The sequence below is a fragment of the Colletotrichum higginsianum genome, chromosome 1 (assembly GCF_001672515.1).
Source record: "Colletotrichum higginsianum IMI 349063 chromosome 1, whole genome shotgun sequence".
Taxonomy (NCBI): domain Eukaryota; kingdom Fungi; phylum Ascomycota; class Sordariomycetes; order Glomerellales; family Glomerellaceae; genus Colletotrichum; species Colletotrichum higginsianum.
In genome coordinates, this window is record NC_030954.1 from 1,500,618 (window position 1) to 1,519,863 (window position 19,246).

At 55.6% G+C, this 19,246-nt stretch overlaps 5 protein-coding genes across 5 annotated transcripts; 3 read left to right on the forward strand and 2 right to left on the reverse strand.

Annotated features, from left to right (window-relative positions):
* Nucleotides 1-126: 126 nt before the first annotated feature.
* Nucleotides 127-6,648, forward strand: CH63R_00466 (Protein phosphatase 2C; the record flags this gene model as incomplete). The annotated part of the gene is made up of 3 exons (XM_018295441.1): nt 127-639; nt 959-6,391; nt 6,460-6,648. 3 exons carry the CDS (start codon nt 127-129, stop codon nt 6,646-6,648), a joined length of 6,135 nt encoding a protein of 2,044 aa, XP_018163803.1.
* Nucleotides 6,649-7,502: 854 nt separating this feature from the next.
* On the reverse strand, nt 7,503-9,411 carry CH63R_00467 (Alg9-like mannosyltransferase; the record flags this gene model as incomplete). The annotated part of the gene is made up of 3 exons (XM_018295442.1): nt 7,503-8,782; nt 8,876-9,325; nt 9,399-9,411. 3 exons carry the CDS (start codon nt 9,409-9,411, stop codon nt 7,503-7,505), a joined length of 1,743 nt encoding a protein of 580 aa, XP_018163804.1.
* Nucleotides 9,412-10,029: 618 nt separating this feature from the next.
* CH63R_00468 (Protein transport protein) lies at nt 10,030-10,537 on the forward strand (the record flags this gene model as incomplete). The annotated part of the gene is made up of 4 exons (XM_018295443.1): nt 10,030-10,057; nt 10,123-10,182; nt 10,286-10,393; nt 10,482-10,537. 4 exons carry the CDS (start codon nt 10,030-10,032, stop codon nt 10,535-10,537), a joined length of 252 nt encoding a protein of 83 aa, XP_018163805.1.
* A 629-nt stretch (nt 10,538-11,166) lies between these two features.
* Nucleotides 11,167-13,664, reverse strand: CH63R_00469 (ubiquitin carboxyl-terminal hydrolase; the record flags this gene model as incomplete). The annotated part of the gene is made up of 3 exons (XM_018295444.1): nt 11,167-13,283; nt 13,351-13,501; nt 13,626-13,664. 3 exons carry the CDS (start codon nt 13,662-13,664, stop codon nt 11,167-11,169), a joined length of 2,307 nt encoding a protein of 768 aa, XP_018163806.1.
* Nucleotides 13,665-15,625: 1,961 nt separating this feature from the next.
* On the forward strand, nt 15,626-17,229 carry CH63R_00470 (uncharacterized protein; the record flags this gene model as incomplete). The annotated part of the gene is made up of 4 exons (XM_018295445.1): nt 15,626-15,834; nt 15,975-16,240; nt 16,373-16,592; nt 16,905-17,229. The coding sequence occupies 4 exons, from the start codon at nt 15,626-15,628 to the stop codon at nt 17,227-17,229; spliced, it is 1,020 nt and encodes a 339-aa protein (XP_018163807.1).
* Nucleotides 17,230-19,246: the final 2,017 nt, after the last annotated feature.

Consider the following 19,246-nt stretch of genomic DNA (forward strand, 5'->3'; position numbering starts at 1 on the left):
AGCGACTTCGCCAACTACCGCAGAGACCTGGCCGTCCTAGAGACCTCTGGTGGCCGTCTGCCTTCCATTCAGCAAAACCCCCCAACGGCCACCCATTCTTCGTCCATCTCCCAAGTCGCTCCCTGGATGTCGCCCTCCAACGGCGGTGCCACCGCATCCACCCCCCAGAGCCAGCCCCAGACGACCTTTTACAATGATTCGAGCGACAACGTGTCCATCGCCTCTCAGCTCTCGCCGGGCTTCCGCCCCCCGACACACCGGATCGCGCCCCAGTCTTCTGGCAGCCAGGACTCTCCCGACGTGCCCTATTTCGGAGACGAGCGACGCCCTTCTCTGGCGAGCATCACGACGTTGAGCAGCCAGGGCTCCAAGACGAGCATTCGAAGAGGTGGATTGCAAAAACTGCAGGGGTTCTTTGGCGAGGAATTCCCCGGCCGCGATGGTTCGGAGAGCAGTTTGCATTCCAGTTCCGGCAGGGACCGCTCGCGTTCCTACAGCCACAGCCGGCCCACCAGAGATCGTAACTACTCCAACGCAACCGACCATGCACGCGACCGCGAGGCCTCGCCTTCCTCCTCCAGGCCTAGGACGCCTGTGCCGGCTCCCGAGGTCGTCCCATTTCTCTACCAAGAAGCCGACGTGAGTTTGATACTTTCTCTCTCTCTCTCCTCTCTCTCCCTCCTCTATCTCTCTCTCTCTCTCTCTCTCTCTCCTTATCCTTCTATCCTTCCATCTCGCTCCCCCTCCCCCTCCCCCTCCCTCCGTTGAATCTCTTTGTTACCACTAAGATTTTCGTCTTCCTGTGCAATCCACCTCATCCGCATTCGCACCCTTGGCGCCGCTATCTCGCATCCGGGAATTGCGCCGCATATCAACCCCATCGCCTTATCTTATCTCACATTGGCCTATTCGTCCACCCGGCCTGCGTCGAGTCAAGCATACTAAAACGTGCTTCAAGGATATTGCTAGGTTCGGCGAGGCCCCAGTCAGAGACATTTTGAGCGGTCCCGACCGCGAACGTTACATGAACAACGAAAATCCCAACAACCCGCAAAACCCACCAAAGACATCTTCATCAAACCGCTCTGGCCATTCAATTGTGCATCTCCCTGGCCATCATCATCGCCACAACCGGAGCATCGACGATGGCAGGGTCCTCCGGCCGACTGTAAGCAGGGAAGATTCACAGGCGAGCCTGCAAGTACAGAACCCCCGAGAACGAGGCGGCTCAACTGCCACCATGTACGGCTCCAACCGATCACGCGCACAAAGCCCGACCCCGAGCGGCGGATATTTCAGCTCGAGACACGGCACCGTCGATGGCTCCATATCGCCAGGGAGTCAGTTGCAGCCGCAGCCGCCACAGCATCAACAACAGCACCAACAACAGCAACATCAGCAACAACACCATTCAAAAAGAAATTTGCTGCATCGCCTGCGGCGGAACAAGGATAAAGATGACGGGACGTCCAGGTTACGCGACTTGCCTGGGTCTACCAGATCGTTGGCCGCGAAGCCATCCCGCCCCGAGTTCACCAGACCCGACCTGTCGCCGTCCACCTTCCCCCTCGCGTTTTCGGGAACCGAGCCCGGCCCGGACCAAGACCCTCGACTGGCCGCCTACAACCAGCGAAACCAGACGCAGGCGCAGACTTTCAACAACAGATTCCCCTTCTCCAAGAGCAAAGGCCGCCAACAACGGCCAACTGAGTCGCAAGATGAACAGATTGGGCCGACAGACAGGCAGCCAGGTGGCTTTGGCACTGTCTTCCACTTGGACACCAATTTGAGCGACATGGAGGGCATCCTCACGAAGCCGCCTCCACTGACACCAATGGATCACACCTTCATCACGAACATCGTCGACCCCGAAAAAGTCGAACCGCCTCCTGTTCCCGCGAAACCCGATGTCGTTCCTGGGCCTAACGGGTCCTGGAACGCGCCAGACAGCTGGGCTGTTCGCCGCAACACCGAGGACACGACGTACCAGGCGCCCGACATTGATGACATTGGCAGTCCGCCCCGGCCCGAGGAGAAAATGACACCCTACTGCATTCGAATATTCAGATCCGACGGAACATTCGCGACCCTGTCCATGGCCCTCGATGCCAGCGTCACCGACGTCATATCCCAGCTTATCAAGAAGACGTACGCGACGGACGGCCTGGAAAACTATCACATAATCTTGAAGAAGCATGATTTGGTCCGCGTGCTCTCGGTCGCCGAACGACCACTGCTAATGCAGAAGAGGTTACTGCAACAGATTGGCTACGAGGAGCGGGACCGTATCGAGGACGTCGGTCGTGAGGACAACAGCTATCTGTGCCGCTTCATGTTTCTTTCGTCACGAGAGAGCGATTTCCACTCCGTCACGAACGACCTTGGCCTCGGACGCATTCAAAAGTTCAACCACGTCGACCTTTCCGGCCGAAACCTGATTACCATTCCGATCTCGCTCTACTCCAAAGCATCTGAAATCATCTCGCTCAACCTTTCCCGTAATCTGTCCCTCGACCTTCCTCGCGACTTCATTCAGTCATGCCAGAACTTGAGAGACATCAAGTTCAACAACAATGAGGCCCGGAGGCTGCCACCGAGTCTGGGCAAGGCCGCAAAGCTCACCTACCTCGACGTTTCCAACAACCGAGTCGATCAGTTAGATCATGCCGAGCTACACGGACTGCATGGTATACTGAAGCTTAACATCGCCAACAACCGTCTCAAGGCACTGCCTCAGTACTTTGGTGCATACAAAGCCCTGCGGAACCTCAACATATCTTCCAATTTCTTGGACAGATTCCCGCTATTCCTCTGCGATGTCGAGAGCCTGGTGGAGCTGGACCTCAGTTTCAATTCCATCAGCAGCCTGCCCGACCAGATTGGAAAGCTGAGAAACCTCGAGAAGTTTGTCATCACCAATAACAGGCTGTCCAACTCCTTGCCGGACTCTTTCAGCGAGCTATCCGGCCTTCGAGAGTTGGACATCAAGTACAACGCCATCACGAGCATCAACATCATCTCCTTGCTGCCGAAACTCGAGATCCTCTCGGCTGATCACAATAGCATCTCTCAATTTATCGGCAGCTTTGAGAGAATAAGAAGCCTGAAGCTCAACTCGAACCCCATCACCAAATTCGAAATCATCGAGCCTGTTCTGACCTTGAAGATGCTTAACCTATCTCACTGTCAGCTGGCGAGCATCGATGAGACCTTCAACATGATGTTGAACCTGGAGCGTCTTGTGTTGGACAAGAACTACTTCGTCTCTCTGCCGCAGCATATCGGGAACCTAGGGAAGCTGGAGCACTTCAGCATCGCCAACAACAACGTGGCAGAGCTTCCCACGTCGATCGGCTGCCTCACCGAGCTTCGTGTGTTGGACGTGCGGAGGAACAACATCAGGAAACTGCCAATGGAGTTGTGGTGGGCGAACAAGCTTGAGACGTTGAACGCGTCTTCCAACATCCTTGAAAACTTCCCAAAGCCGGCCTCTAGACAACCGCGACCAGCAGGCGAGGAGGCGCAGACGCCAGCGGCCGTCAATAAACCCAACACCATGGAACGCATTGTGCAGTCTCCTCTCGAGGAGTCCTTGGACGCTTCCAGAAGGCCAAGCCAGAATTCCTCGTCGACGCTACTGAGTGTTGGGCCGTCGCCGGTGCCTGGTAGCGCCGACAGGAAGAGCTCAGTTGTGTCGGTGTACGGTAAGGGTGGCCGTAAAACTTCCGTGGTGTCTAGGTCAACGTCGCAAGGCACCGTCCCGCCAATGCCATCTTCCGCAACGGCGAGGAAAGACTCGAGTTTGTCGTCGCGGCTCTACTCGACGTTCGCGGGGTCCCTGCGTAATCTCCACCTAGCCGAGAACAAGCTCGACGACGAGGTCTTTGATCAGATCACCATGCTCAACGAGCTGCGCGTCCTGAACCTGTCGTGGAACTACATTAACGATATGCCACAACGATCGATCAAGAGCTGGCCACAGATGGTGGAGCTTTATCTCTCTGGCAACGAATTGACGACACTGCCGGCCGATGATCTGGAAGACGGCAGCTTGTTGCAAGTGCTGCACATCAATGGAAACAAGTTTACCAACCTGCCTGCCGATATATCCAGGGCTAAGAAACTTGCGGTGTTTGATTGCGGCAGCAATTATCTCAAGTACAACATCTGCAACGTCCCCTACGACTGGAACTGGAACCTCAACCCAAACTTGAGATTTCTCAACCTGTCGGGCAACAAGCGGTTGGAGATAAAACAGACTATCACTGGCCCGACAATCCCCAATCGTGAATCGCTCGCCGACTTCAACAGGCTTCTGAACCTCAGGGTCATAGGCCTCATGGATGTCACTCTTACGCAACCCACCATCCCGGATCAAAGCGAGGATCGTCGCGTGCGTACGTCCGGTTCCTCAGCGGGCAACCTGCCATATGGTATGGCCGACACCTTGGGCAAGAACGAGCACCTGTCGACAATCGATCTCGTGGTACCTCGGTACAACTCTGCGGAATCCGAGACTCTGCTGGGTCTGTTTGACGGCCAAGCCCTTTCCAGTGGCGGCTCCAAGATTGCCAAGTACCTGCACGAGAACTTTGGTCACATCTTCAGCATGGAATTGAAGGCTCTCAAGACGCGGCTCAACGAGACACCAGTGGACGCCCTGAGACGGGCCTTCCTGTCGCTGAACAAAGACTTGGTCACCATTGCCATCCAACACACCGAGGAGCGTTCCCAAAAGACGCATAGGGGCTCTACAACGCCCGTTGTGCTGAGCAAGGAAGACCTTAACTCTGGCGGTGTTGCGACTGTTGTCTATCTTCAGAATCAGGAACTCTACGTCGCCAATGTGGGCGATGCCCAGGCCATGCTCATTCAGTCAGACGGTTCTCACAAGATCCTCACTCGGAAGCATGACCCGGCAGAACCCAGTGAGCGCCAGCGGATTCGAGAGGCCGGAGGCTGGGTGTCTCGTAACGGTAGATTAAACGACCTTCTCGAGGTTTCCCGTGCCTTCGGCTACGTCGACCTCATGCCGGCAGTTCAGGCTGCACCCTATGTCAGCAACCTTACGATTCGCGAGCAGGATGACATCATTCTGATCGCCACGAGAGAGTTCTGGGAGTACTTGGACCCCGCTCTGGTCGTCGACTTTTCGAGACAGGAGCGTGGTGATCTCATGAGGGCAGCCCAAAAGCTACGGGACCTGGCTATCGCTTATGGCGCCACCAACAAGATCATGGTCATGATGATCAGCGTTTCTGATCTTAAGAGGAGGAGCGAGAGATCGAGGCTTCATCGCGGACAGAGCATGTCGCTGTATCCTTCCGGCGTTCCTGACGAACTTCAACCTCTACGCAGAGGCAAGCGGAACAAGGGCGACGTCCTTGACTCCACTCTCCAGCGTCTTGAAGCCGAGATTCCGGCTCCGACGGGCAACGTGTCGATCGCCTTCACCGACATCAAGAACTCGACGACCCTATGGGAGATGTATCCAGCCGCCATGAGATCTGCCATCAAACTGCACAACGAGGTCATGCGTCGACAGCTGCGGAGAATTGGTGGATATGAGGTCAAGACTGAAGGCGACGCGTTCATGGTATCGTTCCCGACAGCTACCTCGGCGCTTCTCTGGTGTTTTGCTGTCCAAATGTCGTTGCTGGACGTCAATTGGCCCTCCGAAGTCCTCAATTCCGTTTCTTGCCAACCGCTATACGACAAGGACAACGCCCTGATCTTCAAGGGTCTCTCCGTTCGCATGGGTATTCATTATGGTGAGGCCGTCAGCGAGATGGACCCTGTGACGAGGCGCATGGATTACTTCGGTCCGATGGTCAACAAGGCTTCGCGTATTTCGTCTGTCGCCGACGGAGGACAGATCACCGTCTCATCTGACTTCATTTCCGAAATTCAACGCTGCCTTGAGAACTACCAGGACACGGACAGGAACGGGTCTACTGGATCCGAGGACACGTTCGATGATGACCAGGGTTTCGCTTCGTCGATTCGCAAGGACCTCCGGTCTCTTAGTTCCCAGGGCTTTGAGGTCAAGGAAATGGGCGAAAAGAAACTCAAGGGTCTCGAAAACCCCGAGGTCGTGTACTCGCTGTATCCACACGCTCTCGCGGGCCGCATTGAGCACCATCAGCAACATGAGCAACGTACTGAAGTCGACAAGCCCGCGATTCTTCAGGCGGGCAGCGAGCTGGCTTTCGACACCGAATCCATCTGGGCTCTGTGGCGTGTCAGTTTAAGGTTGGAGATGCTGTGCAGCTCACTCGAGAATGTATCCGGCCAAGGCTTGCAACCGCCCGAGACCGAGCTGCTGGAGAGGATGAAACACCGTGGAGGCGAAGTCACGGAGCGATTCCTGCTCAACTTCATGGAGCACCAAGTGAGCAGAATAGAGGTAAGGCCTATCAAACTTTTGGGTGGAAGGCATTTACTAACCCGAAGATACAGACCTGCGTCACGAGCCTGTCGCTTCGTCACATCGCCATAGGCAACGCACCTTTGGAACAGCTCGAGGACATGCGAGGTCCCATGAGTGACATCCTTGACCAGGTTGCCAAACAGATGGCCGAGCTAGCGAGGTACAAAGCATTATACGGCGAGTTGGACGAACCCGAGGACGGGAGCGACACGGAATAAGAGCAGCGAGGCGAGCGTTCATTCATGATTCTCAATGCAACGGCATCACATATATAGTATACCTATGACGCGAGACAGCATCCCGTCAACATTAACAACAACACCTGGATACCCGTTTCTTTTTCGATAAGAAACACGGCGCTCTTATATATACTTATTCCATTCCTGTATCATGCCATTATGACGACACTCAGACAATTCTAGCGAGCAGCGGTTCAGTAACTGCTTTCCGTATTTCATTGGTTCATCAAGGGGGGGGGAGGTGGCTCACTCGGGGAATAGCAAGTAGCTAAGCCTGGCAGTTACTGAAGGGCGTCGAGTGCAAAAAGAATGTGGTTTTCTGGTTCTCTTGGGTTTGGAAGGAGGAGGACGAGGCGGCGATGGCCAACAGATAGGGCCAGGGCTGGTGTTGCAGAAGAAGAAAAAGAAAAGAAGAAAAAACAAGAAGAAAAGTTGGTTATGTTGCGGTTTGGATTCTGTTCGACGGCGGGGCGTGTAGGCGGTGGAGGCCGCAGCGCATATGCAATGAAACGAGGCTACATCCTGATGTGGCCTCATGGTAGGATAGTGTTTGCTTGGTTTGTTGCCCAGAACCGGAGCACATTGCGCGGTAGATGGAATGATTAAAAATGTGCCCTACCTCTTGGCACCTCAAACCTCCGACCTCTGTTGCAGTGAATGAGTGAGCTTGTCCATTCGTCTAGGTATTTTTGACGATGATACGTTGTACGGGCAGGTTGCTACCGAGTTCTTGTAGACACTGCATTTGATTGGTGAAACGGCATGCTCTGTCTGCTACGTATTCGCCTTAAACCTGCGTGTTCTCGTGTGTTGGACAAAGTCTCCACGACCAACTACTGGGAGACGATCCGCGCACCGGCGCCGGCGTCTTTGGTCCGTCTCAGGATCCGGATCCGCGACTCCATGCGCGGCCCGACCCACCAGCCACCCGTCAAACCGCGGACCCAGTCCCGAACCCGCTTGACCACGAGACCGCGGCCCAGGACCTTTCCCTCTCCTTCCTCCTCGTCATCGCCGCCTCCATACAGGGACCCGGACCCGGGCCGCAGAATCTCAACGCCGGCGTAGCCTTGCACGAAGCCAACCGTCTCCCATTGGCCGCCCCTGATAGAGGCTGGGTCCTCGGCGAGGACGTAGTCGAAGCGGGACCAGAACGCCGGGTCGGCGAGGACGGCCTTGTCCTCTGTCTTGTCGAACGTAAGGATTGGGCCCCATGACATCGCCGAGGCGGGGGCGCCGTCCCGGAGAGAGCTCTCGAGGGCGCGGGCATGCGAGTTCTTGGGTAGCCCGCCGGGGTTCTGGTTAAAGAGGGTGACGCCCGTCATGCAGCTGAGGACGTCGGTATGGACCGAGGTGACGGAGCCGCCGCTGCCCGAGGGGTCGGAGGCAACGAGGGTGTGCAGCTGGTGGAGGGCGTCGCCGCCGGGGTAGTTTAGGGAGGAGAGGAGGAGCATGCCGGTCGAGGCGGCGAGGGAGGCAAGGACGCTAATCACAAGGGCGACCGAGACGAGAGCGTAAAGGAGGGTTTTGGAGCGGCGCGTGAAGATGTGGTTTGCGCCCTGAGCGGCGGCGGCGGTCAGGGGCGGAATGGCGTAAAAGATGAAGCGGGCTTCTTTGTGGGGCTGGAGAGAGTAGATAACGATGAAAAGGAGCGGGGGCACCACAAGGCCGGCAGCTATGTGGGACATCGCTGGGTGGGAGAGAGCCAGCGGGATCAGGAGAAGTAAAGTCAGGGGGTTGACGAGCAGACGCGGCAACGCCGAAGAGAAGTAGTAGTGCCAAGGAGAAACGCCCCAGTTGGATGAGGAGCCGAGGACGGCGTTGTAATAGAAGCCCCAGAGCTCCGGCCAAAGAGGCTTCTGCCAGAAGTAGGAGTCGAGGGGCACGGAGACGGCGAGGGCAACGGCGAAGGAGATCAGAAAGGGGCGGATGAGACGGGGTATCGTGATCTGGTGCGCAAGGAGAAGGTAGAGACCCGTGGTCGCTAGGAGGAGGGCAACTTCGGAGCGGAAGATTGTGGCGGCAAAGACGAGGAGAGAGATCGAGACGCGGAGGCGCGCGGAGTGAGATTTGGAGGATGGAGAGGGGAGGAGGTTTGCCGAGGCAAGCGTTGCTGGGTTGGTGTTAGTGTTCTTGTTCTTTCGAGAGGAAGAGAAAGGGGAAGAGACCAGAAGCCCATCGAGACAACGGGGCAAAGGTTACTCACTCAATGCAAAGGCAAACATGTTAGGCAACGTCCTAGAAGCGTAAAACATGACATGAAACTGGCCCGCCAGCAACAGAACCCACCACCTCATCACGCCCATCCCCAGCCCCTTAGCCAGGCTTCTCGCGAAAACTAGCAGCGCGGCGGCATTGGCGAGCCCCAGGAGTGCGCGGACGACGAGCTGGGCGTGGCGGAAGCCGACGAGGTTGACGACGGGCCCGCCGAGGCCGGCGAGGAGGACGGGGCCGACAAACGTCCGAGGTACGGCGCCGGGAAACTCAAAATGGTCGTAAGTGGCACGTAGACGGGCGGCAACGTCATGTGTGGGGGTGCCGTAGATGAGGACGTCGTGGGTAGCTTGAATATTGAAGGACTCCTCAACTTTTGTGTCTGGGGCGACGAGGAGGTGGAGCGTAATGAGGGCGGGTATGAGGCCCAGGAGAGCAATGTCTGTAGGAGGTGTCAGTTGGTGTTTAAAGATGGGGCTTTTGAGATGAGAGAGGGTGTGTTCCTCGATGTTTACCTAGGAGCTTCATTGTGGGTGAGTAAGTGAAGGCATCAAGGTGGAGGGGGAGTGGGAAGATAAAAAGATGCGCCACAAGAGAAAGGGGATCTTGAATGTTTTATCTCATTGCGGAACAAGAAAAAGGAGTGGAACAGAGAAAAGAAGAAGCAGGAAGGTCTGGAACTTGTGAAACAGGTTTGCCCTGTGCTCCTCACCTCATGACTTTAAGATCTGGTATCTTCTTCACACGATTTTCCTTTTCACTCAGAGCAAGTGTAAGCTGGCGTCTCGTGCCTGCCAATGCCATTAAGAAAGTGGGCTCTGAGCGTCCGTGCACAGCCACTGCTTATCTACCTAGGTAGTGGACACAGTGACAAACAGCTCAGCTCCAGGCCTGAACAGTCAATGCAGGGATCCTCGGAACGGATCAACGTGCCCTTCAAAGCTCTAGACAGCGCAACGCAACCACTCCAAACATTCATCACCACCTGGCTTTAGTTCTGCAGTGCTTCATTTTGATAAGCACAAGCACAAGCCCAGCCAAGTTCAACCGCTTTCCCCGGGGCCACCACAATCCGACCCAGCTTGACAAACAAAACGCCTGCTTATTCATAGTGTCCAACAGGCGTTTGCCGACAAACCAGTCGAGATGTACATTCTAGGGAACTTCCTCTACAGTCTGTCTTCCTTCCCTTCCAGAGCGATCTCAAACACTGCCATAGTACTGACACACTACTTCCAGTTGCCGTCCTCCTCATCAACGCCATTGCCGTCCTCTCAGAAGACCGATTCCTCGCACGCAGTATGAAGAACCCCGCCTCCCACCTACCCTTCACCACTTGGATCTACGACCCCATGCCCTCTCCAGGCAGGACGAATCCCCCACTAATAACTGCGCTCAACAGTCAACCTCTCCCCCTCCTCCTACGACCCGACATTTGGCGCAAGCACCGACGCCAGCGTCAAGGCAAAGATCATCAACCTGATCGCCAGCGTACGGACCCTTATGAGAAGTAAGTCCGGGACGACGACCACCCTCCCCTCTACTGCCCTCCTCAAGCGCGCGACCTCGCCATCTCCCTTGCTGACAACCTCATGTAGTACCGTTAATCGCAATCAACACCCTCATCATTTTGTACGAACTCATCCTCGGCTAGAGACGCGTGAACAGAGCGGGGAAACATTGATGGGAGCTGCTTTTCTTGTTGCGAGAAAAATAAAAGATATACATGGCTTGTAGCACCTTTCTGCAACATGGCATTATGGTAATGAGACCGGCGTTGAGGGCTGAAAAGCGAATGTGGGTTGGGTTTGTGGGCTGGGCATCAGGCGTCCAGCAAATGTACACTTTACTGGCGATGTGGATTAATGTCAACGTCTCAACCTCGGGCCGGGGCAATGCTTCAAATATTTGAAGCGGGCATTGCCTCTCGAAAGAGGTTTTGCTCTCGATTTCCTATGCTATCGTACAATACGACAAGGCGCCAGTGGGGAATTACCGCTCAAGACGCCATCATCACACGTGTCCTTCTTGCCGTCATTAAGTGAAAGCTATTATCCAAGCAAACCGCACCATGCTCGGGTATCTGCTTGCGCCAAGAGTCGTCTCTCCGCCCCTTGGAAGTTCCTCATGTATCCGAAGACGACAAACCGTGCCAGTGTCGGCCATATGCCATGTCCATCGGACAGAACTCCCTCCCGACTCCTCCCACTTTTTTTAATGTATATACTGCAGTATACCGAAACCAAATTCCATCCTCAATGAATCATGACGCTGTGTGCCGCTTCATGAGAGCAAGTTGCCGCTCTTCTTCCTGCCAAGATTGAAACTGAATCGCTCCTTTAACTCCTTGGGTTTGTCTGGCTGGCTTGTTGATCCTTCGGAGCCGTTGTGACCGTTCTCCGACGGTTGATGCGATTCGCCCTTGTCCTTGTCCTTGCTCAGGAATCCGAAACTCTTCTTACTCATCGATTTGCTGGCCCGACTGGACCGGTTGAGGAATCCACCTGAGCTGGACGAATCCTTCTTCTTGGTGTCGTCTTGCGCAGATTTCTTGCTGGCTTCGATTGCTTTGCGCAACTCTTCTTGCTCTCGCTGGTAGGCATCCCTTCTCCTAGCCATGTTCTCTCTCTGTTGTTTCTCTTCCTGCTTCGCCTTATCTTTCTCGGCTTGCTTCCGCGCCTTCTCTGCGGCCTCCTGCTCCTTCTTCTCGCGCTTCTTGTCGTCCTTCGACTTGTCCATCTTCGCCGCTGTGTTGGACCTGATGATGTTGGTGGGAATAGTAGGAGCCGTAGGAGTAGCGGCCGTCTCGAGCGTTGGTGGAAGCTTCTCTGGGGGTGGAGCGTCCACCTTGACGGGAGCTGTCTGCGCGTGCGCGAGATTCGGGAGCGGCTCGCGTTCCTCGATCGGACTGATGGGTTGCGTAGATTGTTTCGAAAGGGGAGTTGTGCCGTTTGTGCCGTTTGGCTGTCCGTTCTCATGGGCGACGTTGGCGGCTTCGCTGGCAATCTTAACCTCCTCCAGACCCTCAGCCTCCATCTCAGCCTGTACCTTTTCGAAGGTGGTTTCTTGGTAGAACAAGACGTAGGCACAAGCCATGCCAGGCTTGTCGCCGAAGAAGTTCCGGACAAAGTGCTTGTCAACCGGCTCCACCATCTCATCGTCGAAGAGAACCCAGCCCCTGTCTTTAGTTTTGATGACCGAGACGTAGTGGCCGTGGTAGGCGTTTCCACCAATGTGAACGACGACGGCGTACAACTCATACAGGCGGTCAGGGTCTTCTGCGTCGTCGGTGGTGTTGAACATGCGTAGATGATACGGATACACGACGCGGTGAAAGAGCTTCTGCAACCGACTGTAATCCTCAGTGTACTTGAAGCGCTTTAGGTGCAGCGCGAGAACCTTTGGTAACCGCTTGATCTTCATTCGCTTTTCAGCCTCTTGAAGTCCACCGCAGTGATCGCAATGAAACTTGTTGCGCTCGCACAACATCTCTTCAGCCGAAAACTTGCGGAGGCAAGATGTAACCGATGAGTGTTCTTCCAAGTCGATGGACAAGTCCAGGAACGTTTCATCTCTTTGCGAAGCCGTTTCGCAGGTGAGGCACTTCGTTTCTGAAGTCAAAACACCCTCAAAGATGTCATGGACCCAACCAGTTCCTGGTGAGCCCATTCCATTCGCTGGCCGGTTCATTAGGTTCGCGGCACCGAGAGCATTTTCCACGGACTGAACCAGGCCATCTCTGTTCTCAGCTCCCCGCTCCTGGGCGCGTTTGGCATTTGCCTCGACGTTGGAGATGACATCGTTGAGGACGAGGCCGTAGAATTCGTGAGCATCCTGGTGCATCGAGTTTCGGAACATCTCGTTGTCTCGCTTAAAGATTTCTAGGAACCGTTGTGGGCTAAGGACACCCGTCCTGGTGTTGCTCTCGATCAGGGCCTGGAAAATATCCTTGAGCCCGGTGAAGGTGCACTCCTCCATGCCGTACGCAGACGGGTTCTCTTGCGCCAACTCGAGAATCGGGCCCTTGATCATGGCATGCTTCTTCTTGTATTCCGGTGAATCGGGCTTGTCCTCAGGGCGAATACCTGGCGCGCCAGGAGGGGGCATTCCCGCGGTCATAGCCTGCCTGCGCTTCATCGATTCTGAGGCACTGAGGCCCTTTTGCTTCGCTCCTGGCGTATTCGGGGGGTCTTTCGCGACGGGCGGCCGGATCGTCACGTTAACTTTCGGTCGTGTTCCGTTCGGGGTATCGGAAGGTGACAGCAGCGGGTACTTGATAACATGATCACGGAAGGATTCTGAATAGAACAGTGCCTGGACGATCGAGTTGCAGTAGCTGCGAACAGTCAGTGGGCAGGAGCAGAAGATGGCGACGGAGCGGCATACCATGTATTGCCAAACTAGACGGCGGATTAGCAATCAGTGTCTCGGGAAGGCGGGTTCCGCACCGGGAGTGGCTTCGAAGACTTACATTCTCGAGGCCGAAGAACTTGTCGGTGCCATCTTCTCTCAAGGGCCCGGCATTCTGCAGCATCTTCTCCAAAGGAGTGAGCTCTGGCGCCGGCTCCTCCTTGACCTTCTTGCTCGGCGCATCTTTGCTCGTGGGGCTCGAGGTGGTCTAGGCGTCGTGGTCCCTGTATCAGCAATGGCGTCGCGCAGATAGCAGCAGGATCGGTAAGAAGGACATCATCAATGGGAAGGATTGGGGGACGGATCCATGGCTGCTGAAGGGGGACACCCACATTTCCCGCACTCTTGAGTTTGTTAAAGAAGCCCGCCATGCTGGCGACTCCCGTTAGAGGCGATTGGGAACGGAGGCCGGGATCGAGTCTTGTCAGGTGGTATCTGCGCGAGACAAGCTCACGGCAGCCGGGCAGAGAGAGCGAAGACTACCATGCGATGGGCAATTGGACCGTCGGCGGGCGATATAACGTCGAATGAAGTGCGGGGAGATGTGAGATGATGTACTGCAGGCGATGCGCGCGATTGTGGCGCAGATGAAGTAGGGGTCGTTCCTTCTGGAGATTCGGCTGAAGTTGCGGGTGGTCTGTGGCGGGACGGACGATGGAGAAGACAGGAGATGTCAGGGGAGATTGGATGCCGACGATGGTTGAAGCAGCATTTGCCAGGACACAGAGATGGGACCAGGCCGTGTTGGCAAGCAGAGAGAGGACAAGATATGGGAGGGGAGGGGAGGAAGGGGAGTAAGAAGGCAACGAGAGACGTAGCAGCTGGGCCACAAGTCGAGAATGTAGCGAGCGAGAGGGATTTGGACTATAGACCTGGGGTCCTGGGGTTGATGGGCGAGAGTAGCGAGGAGCAGCAGGATGGAGGCGAGTTTGTGGGTTGGGAAGCGAAGACGAGACGGGATTGGACAGTTTGGAAAGCGCGACAGCGTGGGTGCGGGACAGCGACGGCGGGCGACGGCGACAGACAGCGATAGCGACAGGCAGGGCAGACGCAGACGCGGACACAGTCACAGACAGGGCCAGGCAGAGGAAAGGGTTGGCGACTGCGCGTAAGCGGGCGAGGCACCACAGTACCTGTAGCCTGTAGGTTAGGTAGGTATTCGTAGGTAGGCAGGCACGAAAAGAAGGTCACTTGGGACACTTGGGAATGGCCGGCTGTTAGTAGCGGGGGAAGGCACCGACGACGAGGGTGTCCCACCCAGGCAACCCACAAGTTGACGGTGTCAGTGGAGGGAAGGAGGGAAGGCGGAAGGAATCGAAGGGTTGCAGAGCACAGAAAGGGCCTAGCTCACAGAGCAAGTGCAGGGCTAGACAGGCCGGACATGGGGTTCTTGACCAGGGGGGTGGCATGGAGACTGGAGCAAGTTTGGCCTTTTTTCATAAGGAAGACCTGGAGGGCGAGAGTCGAGAGGAAATAGGAGGAGGAGGAGCAGAGAGGTGGCAGGGCATAAGTACCTAACATGGCCTGGCATGGCTAGACATGGCTTGAGAGCCCGAGAGAGGCTGGACACTACTGCCAACGGGTGGCAGTGGGTGGACCACGCAGGTCTGGTCTCCGTTCAATCAAGTTACGGATACTTTGCACAGAACGGCACAACGTGAGATAACGAGCAACGTGACCGTACCGCGACTCTCTGACCTTCCATGCTGGGTTGCCCAAAAATCATTGGTGGTGGAGTGATGGAGTAACATGTCAGATCGGGTGCGAAGGCGAAGGCGAAGGCGAAGACAAAGGCGACAGGAGCCAGGGCCATGGGTGTTTTGGTACCTGGCAGCGGCGGGCGGTGGTAGCAGCAGGAGGAAGAAGCACGGCGAGTGGACGAACCGCTGTCTCGCCGATAGCGACCGTCTCGTCAGCTCCAAGTATCTATCTGTACCATCATGGCCCCATACTGCCTCCGCCATCCTTGGTCAAGTCCGAACCCAAGTGGCTTGTTTGCCCTGCCAGTCCCCGGGAGCCTATACCTTGGTCTCTTCTCGACCGCACATATTTGTGCGTCAGCCATGTCCCTTCCCGTGGTCCCCAGCCTCTAGTCGTACTGATACAACAGCATGCAGAACCGCCTTTCATCCAATGTTCCACGATAGGGTGAGGGGAGGTGCTCGTGAGCCACCGTTCTGCAACAGACTACATAGAGTTACATACAGTTGCAGATAGAATCAAACTGATCCATACCGTGCAAGCGGCCCCTCGCCCGCCTTTCCCAGCCAGTTCCACTTACCCGCCTTGCTGACCAACATCAAGCAAGGCACGGAGCACATAACAGCCTGCCATGCGGTCGCCTCTCCGCACTTTTACCCGCAGAAGGGCACACGAGAGTGACCAGGCGCAGCAAGTCCCTGTCGATTCTTCGGTCACGGTTCGTCTAGCCAGCCTCCCTCAAGCCTCCAGCCGCCTCCAGCCACCAGCCACCAGCCTACACAGAACGAAAGCGGACATGGAAACAGGAGTGGAAGTGGAAGTGGAAGTGGAAGTGGACGTGTAAGAGAATCAAAAGAGCCCCAAGCCAAGTCCGGTCCATGGATTTCTAGCAACTCGCTGATGAAATAATTGAAATAGAGGGTAACGTTTGTCAGTACCGGCCTAGGTACCTGACGTAGTCCGCATGTACGAATAGGTAGGTACCTGCGTGTCCGTGGAACGTACCTCCACGGATTTATCGATTCCAGTGGTCAAGGTATCCGACCTGCGAGACAGGGCAACGTCTTTACCCGTATGGTATTGCTTCCAGGTTCCAACGATCGGTTGTTGTTTGCTGCTGCCCCGACGCGGCGGGCCGTTAGAAGATTGGAACGAGAAGATTGGAACGCTGCCCTGCTGAGGCTGCTTTGTCTCTTTGTCTCGCCCAAGCTGCATGCCCACCACGCGCCATCACTTAGAAAGGTGGGTACGGAGTACCTACTGGAAACTGACGGAGCCAGGACGCGAACAACACACAACACGTTTACAGCTCAACGACTAAATAGATCAAGGCAGATCCACGCTCAGTATGCCCTTTTCTTTTGACTTCAACCCCTAGTTCTCAAGAACAGACGACCACACGCCAACGTCGCCGCAGCCTCTCGCTCTCCCTCTAAGTCTTTGTCTCCCGTCACTTTCTTGTCTGAGCACCTGTGGCGTTTCGCGGCACAGCAGCACCAACCAGAAGTGCCTTACGTGCTACGTGGGGGCCGGAAGTCCCTCGGCATATCTGCCAGAAATGTCCAAAACAGACGGTCCCGAAGAGACAGGCGCTTCGGGTACGGTCACGGCCACGCTATGCTAGCTGTCCTATCCCGGCAGGTCTCCGAGGTCGTGTGGTCATGATGAACTCTGCTCAACTAATCATCCAAACGCCCAAACGCCCACCACTCCAGGGTGACCGGGTAACGCGTCCCTAAATCAATTCGTTGCTAGTCAGTCAACCCGCCTTTTCACTTTCCACCCGCCAAACCTAGTCAACGCTCAATCGGGCACGAGAGCGGGCGCCCTCCACGCCCTTCTATTTGGTGGGAAAACCCACCCGGCGCGCCCTCCACATCCATATTCCTAGGCACTAACGAGCCACGCAGTCCAGCAGCACCCCTCCTCAACCCCAGACGAAAGGGCGTTTTCTCTGGGTCGTTGGTGTTGCAGACTTTGGTGTTGGTGACAACCGATGAGACGGGCATCGTCCTGGATGGCATTCTGCGACCTTCTATAGACACGGCCGGCAACCCGGAACCCCGGATTCCCCGTGCTGGCTTGTCTACTTTCCCCCCTTCTGGTTGCGAGTTGCGACTCGACGCAGCGCAACGTAACGCAACCAGACCTTTCTTGCTCGGAGATGGCAGATTCACTGCAGCAAGGACGGATAAGACACAGACCCGTCGACAAGCGGTCGACCTGTCAGGTTGAGCCATGCCAGTAGCCATACTACCACCACCTGCAACCTCCAGACAGGCCTCCCGTTCCGTTGGATCCCTCCCTCGGTGATGCTGTGCGGCCAACCCAAAAGACATGGTTGCATTGCAGCTAGTGCGAAAAGGCCAGCGGATCGACACTACTGGTTCAATTCCGTCTCTGGCTGCTTACGGCCGACACCGTTGCTACCTTCATCCACGCTGCCGGACCCAAGCCCATTCGTCCATTCGCTTCCCGTTCTTATTCAGCTCATCGTAAGACATGCCTCCCACCGTTGCTCTCTGATACGCCGAGCCTCTTCACAAACACAACAGTGGAGAGGAGCTCCGTCAACATGCTGCTGCTTTGCCCCGCCTTTGTTCCAGCATGTCCCTCCAAACAAACAGGCAGGCCTGGGGAACGCAATTTGCAGTGCGGCCAGCATCCATGCGGGGGATATCCGCTCGACACCAACAAAGTGTCCAATCCACCCTATCAGTCGTCGCCGTGTCCATTTTATCCATTCGCTTCATCGCACCTTCGTCGCACCCATGTCCGATCGAAACCACTTCTTCATGGCTCATCCTCAGATCTCCGAGACCGTGGTAACCCCTCAGCACTCATCAACAACTCCGCTGTCGGAACAAGTATCATCTATGAGAGAATAATGATATGCCGAATGCCCCCGCGTTTCTGTTGATAAGAAGCTCTAAAGACAAAATAATATTTCCCCTGTATCGGCTTCGGGGAGCATGGCCCGAGATGGATGGAGGACGCCCGACACAAGCCACCGCTCGGCTCGGGCTATTCTTCTCGTGCCTCGCTCGTGGCATACCTTGGCTTACTTGATCGCGCTTCTTGGCCAGGCCAAGCCCGCTAAAACTAACCTCTCCAATGCAACAAACGACTTGTGGGTGCCGCCGCCAGAAACACCCGCACTCCTTCAGTATCCAACCAACCCGCCCACAACCGCCGTCTAAAAGGTTAGCACCCTCCACCCGCCTCCCTTGCCGGCCCGATTGATTCTCTTGAACTTCTGGAAGAAACGGACGTCATGCCCTGCATTCCTCGGTGCTTTTTCCTCCACTTCCGCCTGACCACTGTGTGCTATGACGAAACGGCAACATGGCGTTTCTCCGCCTTCCCGAGCAGATGCAATGTCCTGAGGCTGACCAAGCGGTCTACAGGGGATAGTCGATGTACATGCACTGGGGTAGCGCGTGACTCGACTCTTTCCGAGAGTTGTGTTATTTGAGGCCAAAAGTAATACTGACTGGCCATTTTCCGGTACTCAATTTCCGGGACAATGTCTGCGCTGTATTCCGGACGGCTCTGTCGTCGTGAGGTGGGGAGGGAATGGATGCCGCTCCGGCGTCGCCGGCGTCCGGGACAACCCAACGCATCATGGCAAAACTCGCCAAGCGTTGCAACGACACACGAAATGTCCAAACGTAACCATGAAAAAATTGCCTTTTCAGTCTTTGCTACCCCCCAGCTTTCCGTTTTCTCCCTGGCAACTTTGAGACAACCCTAAACCTGAAGCTTAACTTTGCCGGCCACGCTTGGGGGTCACGATTAAATGGCGGCAGACGCAACTCCTTAATCGGGCCCTGATTTATGAGTTGTTGCCAACGCCATATGACTAGTCAGGTCGTCGGGGATGAAAGAAGTCTCCTCCGTATTATAGCCCATATCTACCCAACTGGGGGAACTGGGGGAAGAGACCAGATTCCAACATCATTAGCACGCATTGCATTTCCGGCGGGAGCACGGCTACAACGTACCTATCGTCATTCGCATATTTTGTCCGATCCTCCGTTGTCTGCCGTGTTCTCTGTCTAACTCGATAGCTCCATTTGGAATAGACGGAGACAATCGCAGAGTCGGGTAATGATATGGACCTTAAGAGGGGAGCCCAGTAAGAAGTCAGCCAAGCGTATCTATTTGTTCCCGGTGCCAATGAAGCAGTACTCCGTCCGTTGTCAAGTCTGATGATCGATTTGTGGATGTGGAACCACGACTCTTGATCGCT